The 19,516-nt window shown below is 36.3% G+C and overlaps 1 protein-coding gene across 3 annotated transcripts in view; it reads left to right on the top strand.

Annotated features, from left to right (window-relative positions):
* The window catches only part of AFG1L (AFG1 like ATPase), a 64,486-nt gene that overhangs the window by 18,279 nt on the left and 26,691 nt on the right, over positions 1–19,516 (top strand). For all 3 annotated transcript variants that reach the window (XM_030236272.2, XM_030236273.2, XM_030236271.2), the window contains 2 exons: positions 2,894–2,993; positions 5,615–5,673. In XM_030236272.2, coding sequence (XP_030092132.2) covers positions 2,894–2,993; positions 5,615–5,673 — 159 coding nt within the window. The remainder of the gene's footprint in view (positions 1–2,893; positions 2,994–5,614; positions 5,674–19,516) is intronic.

The following is a 19,516-nucleotide window of genomic DNA, read 5'->3' as shown; positions in this document are numbered from 1 at the left end:
GGACCTCAATGACAGCACTATGCTTCTGTGTTTGTCCATTTTGAAGCAGGATTTTGTCAGCAGTTGCCTGAGCCCCAGGCTGTCAGGTTGTTAAAGCATTGCTATGTCTTACTGATCTTTGTCATACAGTTTACTGGAAATATTAAAGTCTTTTTTAATCACAGAACTCTTAAACAATTCTGAAAATGTCTTCATTTTGAAGAAAAACCCTAAAACTAAGCCATTTGTATTTATGAGATTTCGGAGCACAGGGGTGGCTAGCAGTGACCAAATAACTATACACAGGTGGTTAGAAGCTCTAATTTTGGCTACAGTTACAGGAGTGTGACCTATGTTAGTATTGATAATAAAACCAGAGTCCCTCCTTCTTGGGAAGCTGAGAGATGATGCAGTGTTAACCTTAAGGTACTAATGGTACCATTTGGACTACAAAAGTGAACTAACAATTTAGGGAGTTTTTACTAGCCTGCATTCTATTAAAAGCCTCTAATAAAAATTAGGCTCTTATTTTTGTGCTAATACTAATTGCTGATAATACATGCTTATGTTTGTCATTCATTACGTGGAGCTGTACCAATCAGTGGCTGACTGAGTCTCAGGCACTTAAACATGTAAATTAACTATTAGTCTGGTGTCTTTGCCTTTTTTTTTTCTTTTTTCTCTTAAATGCTAATGAAATTTCTCCATTCTATCCTCTAGCAGGCTCTCCTTATTGGTAATTTGTAGACTTTGCTTTTGTTATCAGTTGCAATAAATGCTGGATACAGTAAAAAACATGAGAACTTACAATCCTTTAGTTACTGTCTTCTACGTGCTTTACCTTGTAGAAATTTTTTACCGTTCTTAAAGTGTATTAGATAAAAAGAGCTCACATTTGCATCCTGGTCCTCAAAATGGCTCTTGCTTTTTGACGGAACTTTCAGGAGGTTTGCTGGTTTGTGTTTTGTTTTTTCTTTTTTTGGTTGGTTGGTTGGTTGGTTGGTTGGTTGGTTGGTTGGTTGGTTTTTGCGGGGGTTTTTTGTGTGTTATTGTTGGGGCTTTTTTGTGTTTTCCTTTTTTTGTAATGGACCTCTGCATCAAAAACCAGTTCTCATTAAGAGGAGAATGCTATTAGGTTTTTTTATGTGAGCATTATTACTCTTTTATTCCCTTTTTGCTAAAGGCAGCATGCTTTGTAGTACTACTAGACAAAAAGGTTTGTAATGAAATTATTTCTATAATAGAATTTTAAAATTTGGCTTTTAGATGTGCTTTGTGGTACAAGAAATTCACTTACCTCTAAGATGCACATCTATTGTGATTCCTTATGTGTCTCGTGTTCTTAGGAATGGGAGAAGTATCCAGAAGAAAGAAATTATTGATAAGTGAAACATAAGCAAGTGTTTAAAGCATATGGTAGGATAGTGAATTACTATTTTTTTTTAATATCAGTTCTTAGGGAGCAGAGATATGCAAATTTGAGGCATGTGTAATTGTGTAAGAGTTTGTTTTTTATAAGGAAAAATATGCGCATTAAGGCATTAATAGAACAAAATAGAAAAAATCTTTGGAAGAAGGAAGCTAGTGTTTATGTATTGTTCATTAAGAACGTTACTGCTTCACAACTAGCTGCCAGAAATGGAACCTAAGTCTTTTACATAAGTTTCTGGTGTAGTATTACCTTTTCTTTTTTTTCTGCACTGATAAGTAATTTAGAAATGGGAGAATTATGGGGGGTGGAGGGCTCTGGAGTGGAAGAAAACATTATGGTGGGTAAAACTTTCTGTGGTGGCACAGGTGTTGAGAACGCAGCATACACATCTAAGGTGGTGAAAGCTCAGCAATCTGTCAATCTCATGTAATGGGAATATATAACTCCCAGCATGCAACCACTGGTTTATTTCCTCAGAACTGGGGTCTGTTTTGGTAAGCCAAAATGCAACAAGTGTCTTTATAACCACAGGGTCTGCAGGAAAATGAAGTGTAGTGATCATAAAGGTGGTTTATGCGTTAAGATGGTGAACTCCTGTAAAATATGAATTGCTGGTTTTTCAGAAAAATTTGATGCATTTCTTTACAGCATTGTTCCTGTATCCTTTTATTTCATGGTACTATAAAGCAAATTTGTTAAGCTAAAACTAAGATACTTGAAGAAATTTTCCTTAATGGCTTATCTTGTAGTCATTTTTTCTTCCTTACCCCTCCCCAGTATCACTTGTTCTACCCATTTTTATTTTTCATTCGTGTTTTGTGCCTGAAGGTTAGAAGAGGCTGACTGTGCTGGAAGTGACTGCCTGCCTTTTGATTATTCATGGACAGTAATAGAAGGCACTTAAAAAGAACAATGAAATTGCTTATTTTTGTGATGGGCCATCTGTTGAATTGTTTTTTGCAACAATCACACAATAGTATCTATGTCATATCATTCTATTTTCAACAGCAGCTGATTATGTATAGTTGGCTACTTGTCTTTATTTTCTGAAGTCCCATGACCATTTTAAATTCACCTCTGCAAACCTTTGCCTCAAAGGTAATAGAAATGTAAAACAGCCGGTGTGTATCTCTTTTTATCTTCTGGTTTTTTTCATGTTGTTCCTAATTAAGTAGGCTCTTAAATGTTTAGGTCTGTTTTCTGTGTCTCCCACCTGTAGTTTTATAATAGAAGTTAACATGGAATCATTTAGCAACTGGTAAAGAAATCTGGAGTTCTGCAGTAAAGAGTGGGCAAGTTTTGAAAGACTGTGGTACATTCACTGCTTATTAATTATCTCTTTTATTTTTTTCTCACCAAGCAATAATTAGAATCTTTTTACATGGCTTTCACTAACAAGCATTTTCCTAGCTACAAAGCCACTTGCAGATCTATTGCAGCAGAAGCTGAAAGCAAGATATAACAAATGTGTTGTCTTCTCAGGTCACTGACATTGCTGATGCCATGATTCTGAAGCAGCTTTTTGAAAATCTCTTCCAAAATGGGGTTGTCGTTGTGGCAACATCTAACAGGCCGCCAGAAGGTAAAAACAAACATTCTACCAGTGTTACCCAAATCCAGTGAATCTCAGTATCTTACAAAACAGTTGTATTTATATCATATAGTATTTAATTTTAAGGAACTCTGTAGACTGCAAGAATCAGAGATACTCCAGCTTGTCCCCTACTTTTTCTTGTTCTTAAAGAAGGAAATGTTTTAATCTTACCCTTCCTGAATCTCGAACTCAGTGTTCCTTCCTCCACCACTCTCAAAATCTCCTGTGTTTTCTGATCTCCTCTACTCTGTCCAAACCAGTGAGAGAGTGTTTGGGCACAGGGCAGTTTAGGAGGGGTAAAATATTGCCTGTTTTGAATGTATTTAAGGATAGGAAAAGATCAGATCCTGCACAAGAAGGGAAATGATAGCACATTCCTTCCCGGTTTTTAACTCAGAAACTTGTGGATGTGGTCCACCAGCTTGAAGGAGAGCCGCTTACCAAGATGCCATTCTTACCTTCTTACAAGCTGGTCTGAGAAAATTAAGTGGAGAGTTGTTTCCATTTCTACCTCTTTTTAAAAGTGACTAGTTGTTTCTAGTGATTAGCTAAGTAGATCCTTCTACAAAGTTCCCAAATCTGTATGAGTTTTAACCATGCAGTAACTGTAACTTTTTGTAAAGGAGAAGAATGTTTGTGTTGTAGAGTATTAGCAGTTAGCATAATGCATAAACATGCATGACATTTCACATTGTTCAATTTCAAATACTAAAGAGTTAACTTAATTGTCAACTGTAACAACCATTAATTTTCCTATCCACATTAATTGAGTAAAAGACAATCACTAATGATGGACAATTCTACAAGGAACTTTATCTTAGCAAAAACCAAAAACCAACAGCAACAAAAACCAAAACAACCAAAAAACCCCACCCAAATATTTATATTAGGGGAGAAAATTATTTCCCATTGGCTTATTTTCCTTTTTTGCACAAACAAGATGGAGTTGTAACTACTGTAGTTGTGTTGACTACAGATAGACTTAATGCTGGTTCTTTACTCACTTGAGAGCCATCCTTGGTTTTTTTTTAAGCACTACTCTTTAAAGTTCAGGAGAATTTTTTACCATAACCTGAGTATTGTAGCCAGTGTTTTAAATCAAGATGTAATTTTGTGACCTTTATAGTTGTATGGGTGCTTTTCATACAATTAAGTCATTGTATCAACCTGAAATACATCCATCTGTATTAAGTACCCCAGAGAATGACAAGAACAACATTTCCAAAATTGCTGTTTATTTTTCTGATCTCATGAAACAGAGTCATAATACACAGCTCACAGTCCTATTAGCTAGGATAACTAATGGGAGTAGCTGTCTTACACTACTGTTACACGTTCACTAATTTTTGCAAGTAAATATGCAATTGATTGCTATATATTTTAACAAATGTATGACCATCCTGATTTGCTGAGTTGGGAATGAGTATGATACATGGCTTCCTAGAACTTTGTTAGTAATTAGGGTAGTGGAATTACCTTAACTGCTAATTTTCCTAAATGTTTCCACATACATATCCAATTGAAAACCATTCTGTGGGTGCCTTGTTGCTGTCTCATAGATGCAGCATCTTCTGTCCACTGTGAGGTGTTGGTAAAGCATAGAAGCTTTAGTATAGTTGTAGTTTTCAGGCCTTATGGGGAATATAAAGGATAATCATAACCTGGCATGTGCTTTGAGTGGAATTTAGTGATATCTCTGCCAGCTGTCTGTATTCTTTTATTCATTCCTTCTGTCAGTTATAGGTGATAAGCTGCCTTTTTATAAGGCTTCTGAATATTAATGAAACAGAGCAGATCATCCTACAGTTTTAAATGATTGTGTTTTCAAAAAAGTCATTCTGTTATGAACTTGTTGGGCAGTTGGTTAATTTCCAGAGAAGAAAAGTTTATGTTGTATAAATATATAGAGATAAGTAAGTTGAAAAATACTGCTTTGTGGTTTTTGTTGATTTGTATTTTGTTTGATGATGCAGATCTGCATTTTGTTACATAATTTACTATTTTTTCTTTACTCAGTTGTATTTTTAGCAACTTTGCTTAAGTTTACATATTAATTTTCAGTTTTTTGGCCTTAGGGGTGATCCTTTTTCTTGCTTTTGAGGAGGAAGTGTACCTGGCAGAATTGCTACAAGATAAAATGTATCACAGTACATCAAATAAGAATGATGCCAACTAAATAAAGGCAAATTGTGTATTTTTAGTTTGTGTGGAGTTTTTCCCCTCTGCCAAATACTTGGGTTTAGCAGTTGCGTAGTTTGGCCTTACAATCTCTACCAATGTATACCCAGCATTACAAATATTTTTTAAACCCTTACTTTAAAACAGATGCTGTTTTAATTTCTTCTGCTAGAATTAGTTTTATGTCATTAGAAGTCTAAGTCATTTTTTGCTCCCTGCTGTTTTCACACTTCTAGGGATGTTCCGTTCTACCTTAAGGTTGTATTGAATTTTTGTATAGTAAAATAAGAGAAATGGATTTTAGCTCTCCTTTTCTGCCTTTTGTTCCTCCTCCTGTCTCCAGCAACACTGAGTTTCATTTGTTAGACTAGAAGACAAGCTGACGTTATTAAGACTAAGTAGCAAAATGGCCCTGATTTCCTTTCTTTCAGATCTCTATAAAAATGGTCTTCAGAGGGCTAATTTTGTACCATTCATTGCTGTGCTGAAGGTAAGGAGAGCCACTTGTTTAATGGCTTTCAGTTTTGCCTGCTTTATTAATTAATTTGTAGAAGATTTGTAGAGGATTGCTTTGATGCAAGTTTCCACATTATATATATCTGCTTTAACTATTTTGAGCAAAACTAATTGAAGGTAAGGCAAGAAGGGACTTTTACCTTCTGGAATTAACATGTTTTTAAAGCTGGATTTTTTTTAACATGACAAAAAATTTTCTTTTTGATTAAGGCAGCAGAAAGTGTTTGTTTGGGTAAGATTTTCCTGCTGGTGCAGGTATGCTGTGTAACATAGTGTCCCTCTAATATTTATACTGTGTTGTACTTGTGGATCTCTTACATTTATAATGCTAGAACAGCTTGCTGTTATTTTGATGTAAGGAAAGTAGGGTTTGTTCTGTACCCCTCAATTACCTCGTTTCTGGGTCTTTCTCATGTGTAAGTAGTTTTTTTCAATGGCTGTTTGTGAGGCTTCTCATAATGTTCAACAAGCAGCGGCCCTGAAGCAAGCTTCCTTCAGTCTGCATCTTGTGTTGTGGGAGGTCAAAAACTATAATAGCTTCATTTAAATTAAAAAATGGAGGTTCCTTCCTCTGTGAATAACACAATTGGTGCTTATTTTGCTGTTAAAAAGAATATAAGCTGAAATGGCACTTAGAAGTTCTGGACAAGATGCAGATATTTTTTATTCACAAGCTCAGTTGTATTGTTATGTTATTGGGGGCTAATATACAGGTCTCATATCCTGCTCTGGATTGACATGACATGTAAAATAGAAATATCAGCGTTTCCCTACTTCACAGAAGTATTGCTAGAATAAACAAATTAATAATGTTAACTATATTGGTATCTAGGATAAAAGAACTGTGAGGTAGAGTTTAGGTAGGTTTGGCTTTTTGATAGATTTGGAATTGCTGAATTGATGCATTGACTGGATGTTTCTGCTCAGATGGTCAGCAGTAAAGCAGCTGACAGTGCCTAGCAATTTCAGTGGGCCCCCTCAGAATTATAAAATTGCTTAATTGCCTAAGAACCTTTGATAAATCCCATCTAATGTTGACATTTGTACAATTACCAGGTTTAAAAGTCAATATGCCATTGACATGATTATGGCACTATGGTGCATCTCAGAATGTCTATGTATGAAGTCAGGGAGGTTACCAGTGAGAGCGGTTCTTACCTGGATGGCTTTAGAAAAGTAAGGAACATAAAAATAAATTAACAACCACTTCTGTTTCAAATTCTTGAAAAGGGTTTATTTTGTAGCTGGCTGCATCAGATGAGAGCTCCCAATCACAGAGTATTTTCAAGCATAGAAGTAGCGTGATATGCATTTGCTTTTTGAAATGCAGCAACCGTGGAAAATCATTCTTTTCTATATGTCTTTCTTTGTTGACTCCTAGTTTTCTCCCTGATAAACATAAGGCTCTTTCATTACAGTGATCATCAGGCTTTAAGAATACCTATCATGTATGCTTATTTATAGTTTCATTTTTTGTCTTTTTAGCTAGCTGAATTAAAAAGATGTGAAATGTAGTTTATGTATCAGAGCACCTCATCAGGACTGGGAAGGTAATAAAAATTTTTTAGTAGGGAACAGATGGAATGCTGAGAGAAGCAGTAAAGGTGGCTTAGTCTAACGAATGGAGTACTGCAAAAAGAAACTAGTAGCACAACCTAGACTAGATGCAGATGAATATTATCATCATAATGAATAAAGGGAAAAGCAAATGTTAACATAATTCACAAGGGCCTTTCTAAAATACTGGATTTCCTATTCTTTTTCCCAGCACCTTTGTGTTTTAACATTTGTGCTCTAAATATATGTGCCTTCAATGTCACATTAATAAATATTACCAGTGTAACATTATTCTTTCCCAAAGACATAATGACCAAAAGTTGGATCAGAGAAAGCTTATTCACAAAATTCTTCTCTGACCCTAGCTGGAAGGTGGAAGGATAAGGGCATGACATTAAAATTATTAAGAAAAAAATATTGAAATCTACATTTTTAATTCAATATAGCAGAAGTCAGCATTTAAAAATCACACTGGAATGTATTCTAGAGTAAGATTTTATCCATTGACCATTATGTTACAAAGGTGTGGATAGAATGTTGATACTCTGGCTTTGGTGGTTTGAGAAATGCAGATTTAGGCTGCCCCAATGTGTGTAGAATCCATGTGATGGCATTGGTGTGAATGGATAAAGTAGCTTCTGCCTCAGCTGTGCATAATTCCATGACTAGGAAATGTAAATATGATTTCTTCTAGGATTTTTGTGAAAATAGGAAGGAAAACACTGCATTGGTTGCTTGCAAATGTTTGATTTACTGTCTTTTTAACCTTTCCCTCACTCCAAGCCATGTGTGTCTGTCGGTCTCATCTGACCTGTCCCCTGGTACTGGCTTTGTCAGCTGGGACTAAATCCTGTCTTAGTTTTCTCTGGGCTCAGAGCTGCCCAGAGGGCTGTTTTTAGGGTTTAGTGGAAGTGAATAGGTGGGTTGGTTTTGTTTGTTTTTTTCAGTAATTAACTTTTATGATCATAAACCTTAAAATAAGAATTGAGCGCTAAAAGTAGTTCAAGTTCAGCACAGGAGTTTCAAACTCCTTTAAATGCTCTTGGGAAGTTGGAGTGAATGGAAACTATTGGCAGTATATTTCTGTGAAGAGATGCTTCACTTGAGATAGATTTCAGGCTCTTTTCATTCTTGTCAGTAGAACACATACTTTCTAGATACCTGGGTAACTGTTACACAAATATCTTTTCTTGTCCTCAGATCATCACAAGTAATGGTTTCTTCCCCAGATTTAGAGTCACCCATATTCATCCTCAATTTTATTTTTATTTTCTACAGTCTTTGTAATTCCAGTATCTGTGTTTGAGTTCTATTTCTTACAAAGATAACTGTAAACCTGTTTCTGTGGAATAAGCAAAAGGGTGAAATAGCACTCTAGAGAAGATACAGTTATCTTCCAGAGTTTGTCCATATTGTCTTTCCAGGTGGTAGATTACTGGGACAAGTGATTGCTGTGTGAAGTTGCAACTGAAAAGTTCCAGTTTTTAGAGCCACACGAAAACTTCAGGTCCTACAGCTGGTAGCCACATAAAAGCCCCAGATCTGTGTCATTGGGCAAGTCAGTAACACCACTGGCAGCTATTTTTGCCCTGTGTGTGCTTCCAATTCAATTCTGATCTTATCCCAGTGTTCTCTTATTTTGAAATAATAAATATTTTGAGATGTATTTTTTTCAGTGATTCTTTAATCCTCTAACTCAAAGCCTTATAAACAGGGGGAAACTCTGAATTCATCATTTCATTGTTGTGGCCATGATTCTTTGGCACACTGTATTCCTTATGAAAGAGTTTAGTTTCTGCAACAGATAGGAGTGCTTCTTCAATCCATGAAATTTTACAAAGATAGAGCTTTACAGAGAAAAAAAGTATTAGGAAGAAAAATCTTTTAATTCTATAATTGTAATTCGATTCAGTCTCTTCCAATTGAGCTTTTAATCTCACAGGATCTCTTGCTGAGCATTTTAAAGTGTGTGGAATTCCTTTGTGATTCTTTTTTTTTTAAAGACAGTTCTTGAGAAAACCATTGATTGCTCACAGTTACTTCGTTCAAATGCAGAGAGCAGAAATACTCTAAAATTGTTACTCTCAAACTAAAAGAAATATATAAAGTTTCTAAATGTTTTAAAGCTGATTTACAAATAAAGCTGTGTATTTTGAAATCACAGAATTGTTAAGATTGGAAAAGACCTTGAAGACTATTGAGTCCAGCTGTTTACCCATCACTGCCAAGTCCATCACTAAACCATGTCCCCAGGTGCCACATCTGCATGTCTTTCTTCTAGGGATGGTGTCTCACTTCCTTGGGCAGTCTGTTCTGATGCTTGACAAACCCTTTTGGTGAAGAAATTTTAATCCCAGGTTCTTTTTTGCTGTGGAACTTTCCAGCCATTCTGTCCCTAGCCTGCAGCACTGCCTGGGGTTGTTGGGAGCCAAGTGCAGGACCCAGCACTTGGCCTTGTTGAAGCTCACACCACTGGCCTTGGCCCATGGATTCAGCCTGTCCAGATCCCTCTGCAGAGCCTTCCTGCCCCCAAGTAGATCAATATTGTGCTAATCTTTAACAACTTGATGTAAGATACTATGTGAGGCTCTTGGATAAAAAAAGGGGGGGAAAAGCATGTTTTAATTTACTGTTTTGGCAGTAATTTTGGCAACATTTTAATTTTGGCAGACATTAATAAAGACATTTACATCAACCCTTTAGTGTTGTGAAATCCTAACTCTAATTCAGTGGCTAGTTCAATGTTTCATTCTCTGAAAATCAGGAAGGAAAGCTCCTAAAATAATTTGTTTTGTAGAGTCTGTAACTTGAGTGAGCAGTTCCTGCGATTCCAAAGGTTTCCTGGAAGTGTAGCATGAAGCTTCAAAATGTCAAGCCGTGTTGAAGTACCAAGTATGTAACCTCTGTGTTTTGTCAGGTTTTCTTCATGCAATAGACTTGCACTACACTCAATTTTAACTAAAAGTCATAAAGTTTTAGGGCCTTTCATAGTCTGAGTATAACTTTAAAAGGCCCAATTTTAGAAAAAAAATCTTTGGCTTTGGCTACCTGTATTTTGCTTTGAGTAAAGTGGAAGAATCAGCTAGAAATCTGTTGTCAGTAGGACATGAAATTACTTTGTGTCTTTTTTTTCCTCCCTTCTTTTTTTTCTTCTGCTTTTAGGGACCCAATAATTCTTTATTTTAAAACTGGTTAAAATGACTTAACCGTAAGTAAGCGTTGTACACTCCTCTCAAAGAGAAAGCAATGCATTATTTATATGCTGTATTTCCCTGTCTTTCTTGAAGTCAGTTAATGATTATTTATTTAGAATGCTGCTGGCTGTGGTTTTAATTAAAGTGCACCCTTTCCTACAAAGCAAGAAACTGAAGAATTGAAAAGCATTTTCAGTTTTCAATAGCTTAGTATGAGAACATGAAAAATACTTGTTTTAAAAACATTTAGAGCTGCCTCTAAGGAAATTGTGGGAGTTAGTTTTGTACAAAGGCATTTGGTAGATATAAAATGTCTTTGATGGTGCAGTCAGCTTTTGTCCAACCACCTGTGTGAGAAATGCAGGGATTTGTTGAGTGGCGGATCTGCCTCTCTCCTCCCCCCTCTCCCAAAAAAGTCATCTCCTTGATGAAATTGATTTGTCAGTTTGTTCCAGTCTAATGGTGTGATAGCCCAGCAGCTTTCAGTATGTTGAATAGTTAAAACCTGCTTTTGAGGTCAGTGTCAGCCACTCTGACCCCTGTGAACTGTCACCTGAGTCAGAATTGCAGGGATTAGGCCTTTGATATTGTGATGGCTTCGCCTATCAATTGACTTTTTCATTACTGAAGATGTTGGGCCTTTTGTTTCCCTTCTTAGTATGTAACCAAGCAAACTCCTAAGTAGAAGGAGCATTTGTTCTTGTTCTCTCTCTGTGCAAGTAATAGAAGTGCTCATCTTTTGTGAAGTGTACCTAATTAAACATAGAAAAACTAAAAATAGGAAATACAGCATGATTGCAAATATTTTGTACTGCAAGTCTTTTTGAACCTCAGTATAATTTCTGGGAAATCTTAGTTTGATAAATTTATGAGACTATCAAGTAATAAAATGTTGTATATAGAAAGCAAGGTGTCAGATTAGAAACTACCAATCCTGTCTGCATTCAGCCTTCTAAGCCTCTGTGTGTGTGTGAAATTTAAACACCCAGGTTATTTGAATTCTGTAGTTCAGAGCATGTAACTGTTACAATATTTTATAATGTATCTATTTCTTTACTGTGTTCTCAGGGGATGAACTGTTCAATTTGTTTACCTTTTATATCTGTCTTAGGCACTTCCTCCTAGACAGATTATTTAGATGCAAATCAAAACTTTATTTTAGGATTAAATAGTTGCTACTGTAACTCTATGCCAGGCTTCCTGCCTTCTCCCTTTCTTAAATTGTTAGGATTTCCTGAGCTCTTGCTTGGTTTGTTTGGTCCTTGATTAAAATGAGTAAATGAAAGCATATCATAGATATGGAATAGTTGATTCCTGCTGTATCAGGGTAAATTAGTCTAATTACACGTGGCAGTTCTGTTTGCTTGTGATGTAATGTGAAATGAGGTCCTGCCTCCCCCTGAAAAGCCCGAGCCAATTAATAAAGCTTTTAAGCTCTTTGTCACAGGCCACCGTGGAGGTCTGCAGAGAAGAACTTTAATCCAATAAACATTTCATTTAGATCATGAAAAGAAAGCATGAGGAGAAGCTCCTACAAGAGAGGGTGTTACCAGCAATTCTAGTTGTGAAGAGATGTGAGGCATTTGCCAAATTAACCAAGAGGCCTTCATATTTAACACATAAATGTGTCAAAACTAATAATAGAATAATTTGAGTTGAACCTTATATTGTTAAAATTCTAAGAAGCCACAACTGTTTTCTTCAAAGACTTTGCTGTTGAGTTGGATGGACAGGGCAAGGGGAGGTTGTGAGAAACCCAGATAGCAAATAACACTGGCTGAAGCTGGTGGAAAGGGGGAAAAAAAAGGAATAGATAATTAGGTGTAATTAGCGTGTGTGAATTGTTGTCTCCCTGCCCTTGCCTTGAATAAATTTCAGAGGAAAAAAAACCCTAGTGGCAAAAACCCTTTGATGTAAGAAGAGTCATTGTGGTTTGGCAGCATAAAGGCAGTGTTTTATACTTCTTACATAATGGTTGTGATACAGAAAGAGTGAATGGACCCTGCACCCCCCAGCCTGCTTTACAGCAAGGACTTTTGGATTCCCTTGAAACAAAATGCATCAGAAGTTTTCAGCTGTGGGTAATGAGGTAGTGGACCTCATCAGAGCTAAGCGTAAGCCATCTTTAGCCTTTGTTTAGATCTTAATCGCTTTTTTTTTTATTAAAATTCTGGGAAATTCAGTTTCGTAAATCATGACTATTTTTTTTTTCCTTTTTTTTTTCCTGCCTGCCAACAGTTCTGGCAGGAGCAAAGGCTAATACTGGGGAAAAGAAATACAAATCAAATGTTAAAAAGAAAAACAACAGCATAAAAGAAATCTAGACAAACAACTTCATCCAGGGTATAGTTCCAGTGAAGTACATGTATTGGGATGAATTTGACCCTTAGCTTACGAAACATCATGTTCTAAATTCAGCGTGAACTCTTGGCGTTTGTTTCTCACAGAACGCCACAGCTTGCTTATTAGGAGATTGAAAGTTACAGTCATTATTGGTCCTTTAGCAAAACTGGGTGTTATGCAGTGATTTGTGGTTTGCAGGTGTTTTTTTTTTCCTTTTGTATTTGTTCTTATTCTGCTAGGAAGATTTTTTTCCGAAGTGATGGGAAATGGGGAGCTCTGTTCAGTGTAATTTAGTGCATGGAAGTTTACTCTGCCATTCTTCTGTTCCCTGACTGGAAAAAGGAGAGACTACTTGTCTCCGAGCTGGCACAGCCACATCTGTACCTCCTGAATTCTTTCACTTTTGTCTGAATATCTGAAATACTATTCACAGAACAGTACATTTTAAGAGTCTCTCTTTTTATTCATGCACCATTATTTTACAAGTTAATTGTCTATTTTTCCTCTTCTTAGGGGGTAGCTGATTTGTAGCTAGACATTAAAATAAGTTATTGAAAAGTTGTACAATAGATCGTATGTTCCTTGTGGTAGCAAGAATGGTGGGGTTTCTTAGTTGTTAAAGTTTTGAAGGCTGTAATGTAAACTTGTGCAACTTTCACTGAATGAATTTTGCCTCTCAGTTTATCTCTTCTAAACTCTTCAGTTTAAAGTTTAAATGTTCCTGTCACAAGTGTAAGAAAAAGATTGATTGCAAAAGTTCTATTTGGCAATATTTATTTTCCCAGATATTTTTGCTCCAAGTCCAATGAAAAATAATTTGGAAGCAAAATGTTTGTTTCCAAGTCAACTTGAGAGTGATTTGTTTCCCTGATATTGTACAGGATTCTTGGATGACATTTAGAAAGTTTTCCTCAAAATTCGTTCATGTTGTTCTTTGGGGTTTTTTTATTTAGTTTTGTTACATTGTTTGCAGTTGGGACAAACATGAAGTATCTGAGGCTATTGCAACCATTTCCCATATTTCATTATTGCAGAAGAATATAGGGGAAAAGACTGTAAAAAAACCTTTAGTTAACCCTGTAAAGCATTGCATAATTTTGTAGAGCAAATAGCCTTTTCTGCTTGAAGTTAATTTGGTCTGTGAAAGGCAGTACCTGAATACCATGCCAGATAAGTAATTATTCCTGATTGTAATGTTGGGGCTTTTTTTCAGATATAGGTCACAAGAAATTCCGTTAGGCTAGAGTATGTACAAAGCTAAGAAATATGCAGATTTTCTGTTGTAAGATTGTGTAAAAATTATTTACAGTTAATACTTGCACAAAGGTTAGAAAGGTTGATGAAGTGATACTTAGTTTTGCTTTACTATTCACTGCATGTCAGAATGTAATTATGACTGATTCATGAAACTGTCTTAGCAATGAACCATCTTTATTAGAATGCTGATCAAGAAAAGAGCTGACAGTAATAAAGAATAGAACACTTTAGTCTTGTTGCTTTTGAATGATTGCTAATTACCCCAGAGGTCATGTATAGTGCTTATGAGGATTCATTGACATTTTCTTTAAAGTCTACTGTTTCAACAACATCTGAGCAAGGAGACAAAAACTATATGTACATCCAACAATGCTTGGACCAAGTTTTCTTCGCCACCAAATACCTGGTGTTTCCCTTTCTCCTCCTCCTCTCCCTGAGTACATATCAGTCCCAAGGATTAGTGGAGCAGAAAGTTAGGAGTGCTACAAACTTGATTAATTTCCTTTTTTGTTTGTTTGTTCCTTTTTTGTTTTCAAATAAGGCAAAAGGAGAAAAGAAGCAGCCCTTTGAAGGTGTCTCACCTGTAATACGCACGCTTCTGTCTAACAGTCTGGTTGATCTCCTTGTAGAGCTGCACCAGCAAGGAAACTGCACTTACCCTTTTACACTTCTCTCAGCAGGCTGTGGACAGACCTGTCCAGCTAATGAGCTGGACCAGATTCACATTCTGAAAATTCACATTCTGAAATTTCACATGCTGGTGACTTTGAAAGTACACTGAGTTAAAAACCTGTGGGTATGCTTTGTATATCAGCAATTTTTTTTTTTTTTTTATATATTAAATTTTTGCTTAAGATGGTTCTTGTTCTACCACAGTTATAGAACATGCCAGTTGTAATGGTATCCTTTGGCTGGAGAAGCCTTTTCTTTAAATTACTTAAGGAAGAATATTAAGAAAGAAGAATACTCTAGTAGATAATTTAACACTATATGGAGTCAAATAATGAAAAATAAAAAAGGTGAAGTCTAGTGAGCTTTGTTCACCTGAGGAACTCTCTCTGTTAGCTTCACCAGCTAACAGAAGAGATGTAGAAGAACACCTTAGGTTGAATGTAAATGTATGAAAAGAATGTTTGCAAATGAACAATTGAATTATTTTCTGGTTTGCTGGAGGAAAGGAGTATTAGTGATGCTGTATTGTAAGTGGAGACCAAATCAGAGAATGCATTTGAAAAGGAGGGTGAGATCTATGTGAAAATTGTGATTCCTTTTCCTCAGAAAGAGTGGCTGGAAGTTGCACTTCTTAGATAGGCATGGTTACTAATAGTAGATGTTCTGATGCGCTTGTTCAGAGGCCAAGAGTAGGAATTGTGCAGCTTTGCCTGCTTGGGGATAGAACTATACTCTTCCTTGCTCATATGGAAAATGAGCATTTGATACTGCAGTGCTGCCACTGCATTTTCCAAGTGTCTGGTTTGACCCAGGCATAAAAGGCTGTGGAAACTCAGCACGTGTGGGAATTAAGGTGACGATCCTCCTAAAGTGAAGCACTCTTGTATCTCTGTTCTCCTGCACCTTCTCTGGAGGTCCTCAGATGGGTGGGTCTGACAGCTAAGTGCTAATCTGAGCACTCCAGTTAGTTCTTTGGCTGCTGATTAGAACTGTGGGGTGATTAGTTTGTCTAATCTTGTAGTCTAAGAGGATGATTTATATGTTGGTTTTTTGTTTTAATACCATTAAAATTCAGAGCAGAGAATGATAATTGGGTTAACTTAGGGTGATCTTCAAGGTTAAGAAGTATCTACTCACCTGCATTATCAAGTGTTACAAGCTATTCACAATAAGTGAGCTCAGAGGGCACGTGGTACTTAGTGCTGTGTTCGTAGTGGACCGCAAGGCCATCTAAAGCATTTCAGGGCTTTGTGTGACACAGGGGAGACTCGTGTGATGACACGTCTTGAGAACTTGCAGGTTATCCAGCTAACCTGGATTACTTTTTGAAATCTTCAGAAGTTTTTTTTCTTCATAATAATCAATCCTGTCATGTGCTTTAATTTCTTGAGCAGTTAAATGTTTTAATAGCTACCATTCTTGATTGCAGCAATAAAGGAGTATCACAGATGCTTACTGGAAAAAAAAATATTTGGTAGTCTGTATTTAATAACTTTCTAGAATAGGTCTATTAACAGTCTAATTTTATCTATTTTGTCTAAAGATGGTTGTTTTAAGTGTCTTGAGTTGAGCCATGAGGCTTTACCTTTTTTTTCCCTTCTGAAATAAAAAGTTTTTGAGCCACTCAGTGGGAATGATTCCATGCTTACACTACTAATTGCATTTTCAATTCTGTAATTGTATTTGCTCTTCGTATACATAAATACATAAATGACTTCAAAATAAATTGTATAACTAATTAATTTTATGCATTTGAATTGAATAGGGTAAGTGAGACTTTAAATATCTCAATAGAATAGAAAACGTGTTGGAAATGTTGAGGATGGTTCCACTAGACTGACTGTAGTTTCAATATTAAGTATGTATTTCAGAAGGACTTGAACCCAAAATGAAATTTGAAAATTTAAAACTCCATCTTAAGAAATGGAAACTAATTGATATAGTTATGGGTTTGACAATTAAGTGCTAACAACCTGAGCACTCCAGTTAGTTCTTTGGCTGTTGATTAGGATTCCATAGTGATTAATGAGTGTGAGAATGCAATCACATCCATAGGTTTAATCAGTCCAGTGCTGGATGAGGAAGTCCAAAGATGGAGAAAGCAGAACTTCTATATGTAATCTTAGTAGGGGTTTTCCCCATGCTGTAAGAATCTGAATGGTAAAAAGGAGAGAAGCCTATCTTTTCACCCCTCTCCAAACTTCCAGGATCTTTAAATTATTGTAGTGATTTTTTAGTATCATGATGCAGGAGAATTATGTTGCTGATACCTGTGAAGGGTAGACAAGATGCATGGTGACACTCACACAGGCAACTCTCTGATGTTCAGTATTGCATTTTTACACTTGTGAGCAGGGTTTGTTTTTCCATACCATGCAACCATGCATCTGGTTTTCTTTTTTCCAAATCTAGTATTTTAAATGTTTAGCTTGGACATTTACATTATTTTGGTGTGCTTTGTTTTCTTTTGTTATATATTCTGATTATACACTATCTTTTTAACATTTAACACATGTATCCTAAAAAAAAATTATAAGTATGATTATTTTTCCATCTGCCTTCCTGTGAAACATCTAGATAAGTGAATGTTTATGTGTGCAGAAGTGAAGAACCATGGTGGGTATCCTTGTTGACAAAGGAAACCCCAAAAAGAAAACCTTTGGATCTCTACTCATCACATAACTTCTCTGTGACCTTTCTGAGTGAGCAAAAGTGACCATGTGTTGCATCTCCCTTTAGAACTATCTCCCAGGGTGCATTCTTAACTCGGAGAAGAGGTGGTGGTGTTATTGTCTGGCAGTGCAAGCAATCCTCCTACTACTGCCCTTCGGTTCACTGCTGCTGCTGTCCCACCATTTCTCTCCTCTACTGTGCTGAGCTCAGTTTCTGTAAATAACATTTCCCACTTCTGTTTGGTGGTTTGGGGTTTTTTTTGTTATGTTATTTTCCATTAGCACCTATGGATCTGTACTTGACATATATTCACATAAGGAAAGGTTGTTTCTACCCTGCAAAGGCAGCTCATAATCTAACTGCAGGAATCATGTCTTAAAGGGCTGTTTTCCGAGAGCGTGTTGTGATTCAGATGATGATGTTTGAGTTGAATGGCAGGAGCCGTTCATTTTATGTATATTCATAGAGTATCTTAACACAATAGGTGTGGGTAAGCTTTGAAGTGTCTCAGTGAAAATAATTAGCAATGAGTATGGATAGACACCTGAACTTGTAGAAGGGTTAGGAAATTCCCATGGCTCTTTTATTTGTATTTAGAATATGATCTCTAAATGGCCAGAGTACTTTCCTGAACTGACCATCAGTCTGGAGAGACCAAACACGTCAATTAATTAGGAACTTCCCAGGAGTAAAATGCCAAATATTTCCAAAAGGACTAAGTATTTCTCGGTTCCTGTTAGCTGTCCTCTGCTTTTATGCTTACACTGTGTATTACAGAAAACAGCTGAACATCAGAATTCTGTTTTTTCATTTTGTTTACATTTGGTTCAGTTGACTTTTGCCTCCTAAGGAAGCAAAAAATCGGTAGGACTATATTAACTGTATTTTATAGGTCTCTGAACTGGATTCTGATGTTGCATTTTTGGCTGAAAAGTCTTACATCTTACAGGTTTTTTTGAAATAAACTACATCATGTTGTATCATATTAGAATCAAAATAGTCCATCATTACAGACATACAAACAAAGCTTATAGGGAAGGAAATATCTGTTAGGCAATGTTTGTATCTTAAAAGGGGTCCAAAAACATAAATAAATTTTTGAACACACAAGTTTTTTTCACTAGAGTCACTAATGATAGTGTTTTTTCCTGAAGAGTGTTAATACTAATTACCTCAAAGACAGAGAAAAGAGAAGGAAGGAAAAAGAAAAAGGTATCTTCTCTTTAGCTGTATTGGTGATATTTACATGTTCAGTTTCATGGTTCTTACCTCCGAAACTCCTTCAGTGTTATGTCATGGAGTCATAAAAGCTGTTGGTGCATGGAAGGAGTGACAAATTTGTAAGTGGAACACAAGTGGACTAAAGCAATGTAGCAATGGGTGCCCATTTCTGTTTCATCAAGCTGCACAGACCTGCATAATATAGCCCAGTACAAGTCTGTATCTGAGTGCACAGGACACCTGCTTGTCACTGGCAGCTGAGCCTCCAACACCACTGTAAATATCAGGGAACAAATTTACACCAGCTACAGTGTTCAGGTGTGCTTTTGTTCTTTCAGCCCTACCATAACCATGGAATACTCTCAAGTATATGTGGGTCTATGTTCACTTTTCATTATGTGCAGCACAACTCCCTGAGGGAGCAGTTGAGTTATAAATCTGACTTGAAGGCCAAAGAGATGAGGTTGAATTTCATGTAATTTTCATGTAATTTTCTGTATTTCATGTAATTTTACATGAATTCATGTAAAATTCTGATCTCTCGTTTCCAGGAAAAAACAAGCCATATTGATTAATAGCATTACTAAATTTGAAAGTATCTAAAGTTAATCTAAGTAATCTCATAGTCCTCAAAGCTGTAGTAGTAATCTGTGGGGTTTTCCCCCTACTAACATGAAGAAAATAGTACCTTAGTTGATCTACTACTTTGGAAAAATAAACCACTGGGTGGAAAGATGCTGGCAAAGAAAAACTAAGTGAACTAGCTTTGCTGTGAAATTTCAGTAATCTTTCTTCTGGCCTTAGCTGCCAGACAGATGCTGAAGAAAAGCTTAAACATTCTCCCTCCCCTGTGCATATTATTTGTTACATGCCTCTGGAACTTTTTTCTTCTGCTCTGTT

This window comes from Serinus canaria, chromosome 3 (genome assembly GCF_022539315.1).
Source record: "Serinus canaria isolate serCan28SL12 chromosome 3, serCan2020, whole genome shotgun sequence".
In the NCBI taxonomy this organism is placed as follows: Eukaryota; Metazoa; Chordata; class Aves; order Passeriformes; family Fringillidae; genus Serinus; species Serinus canaria.
The sequence above is the reverse complement of the archived record's forward strand: the minus strand, read 5'-3'. Positions and strand labels throughout refer to the sequence as shown.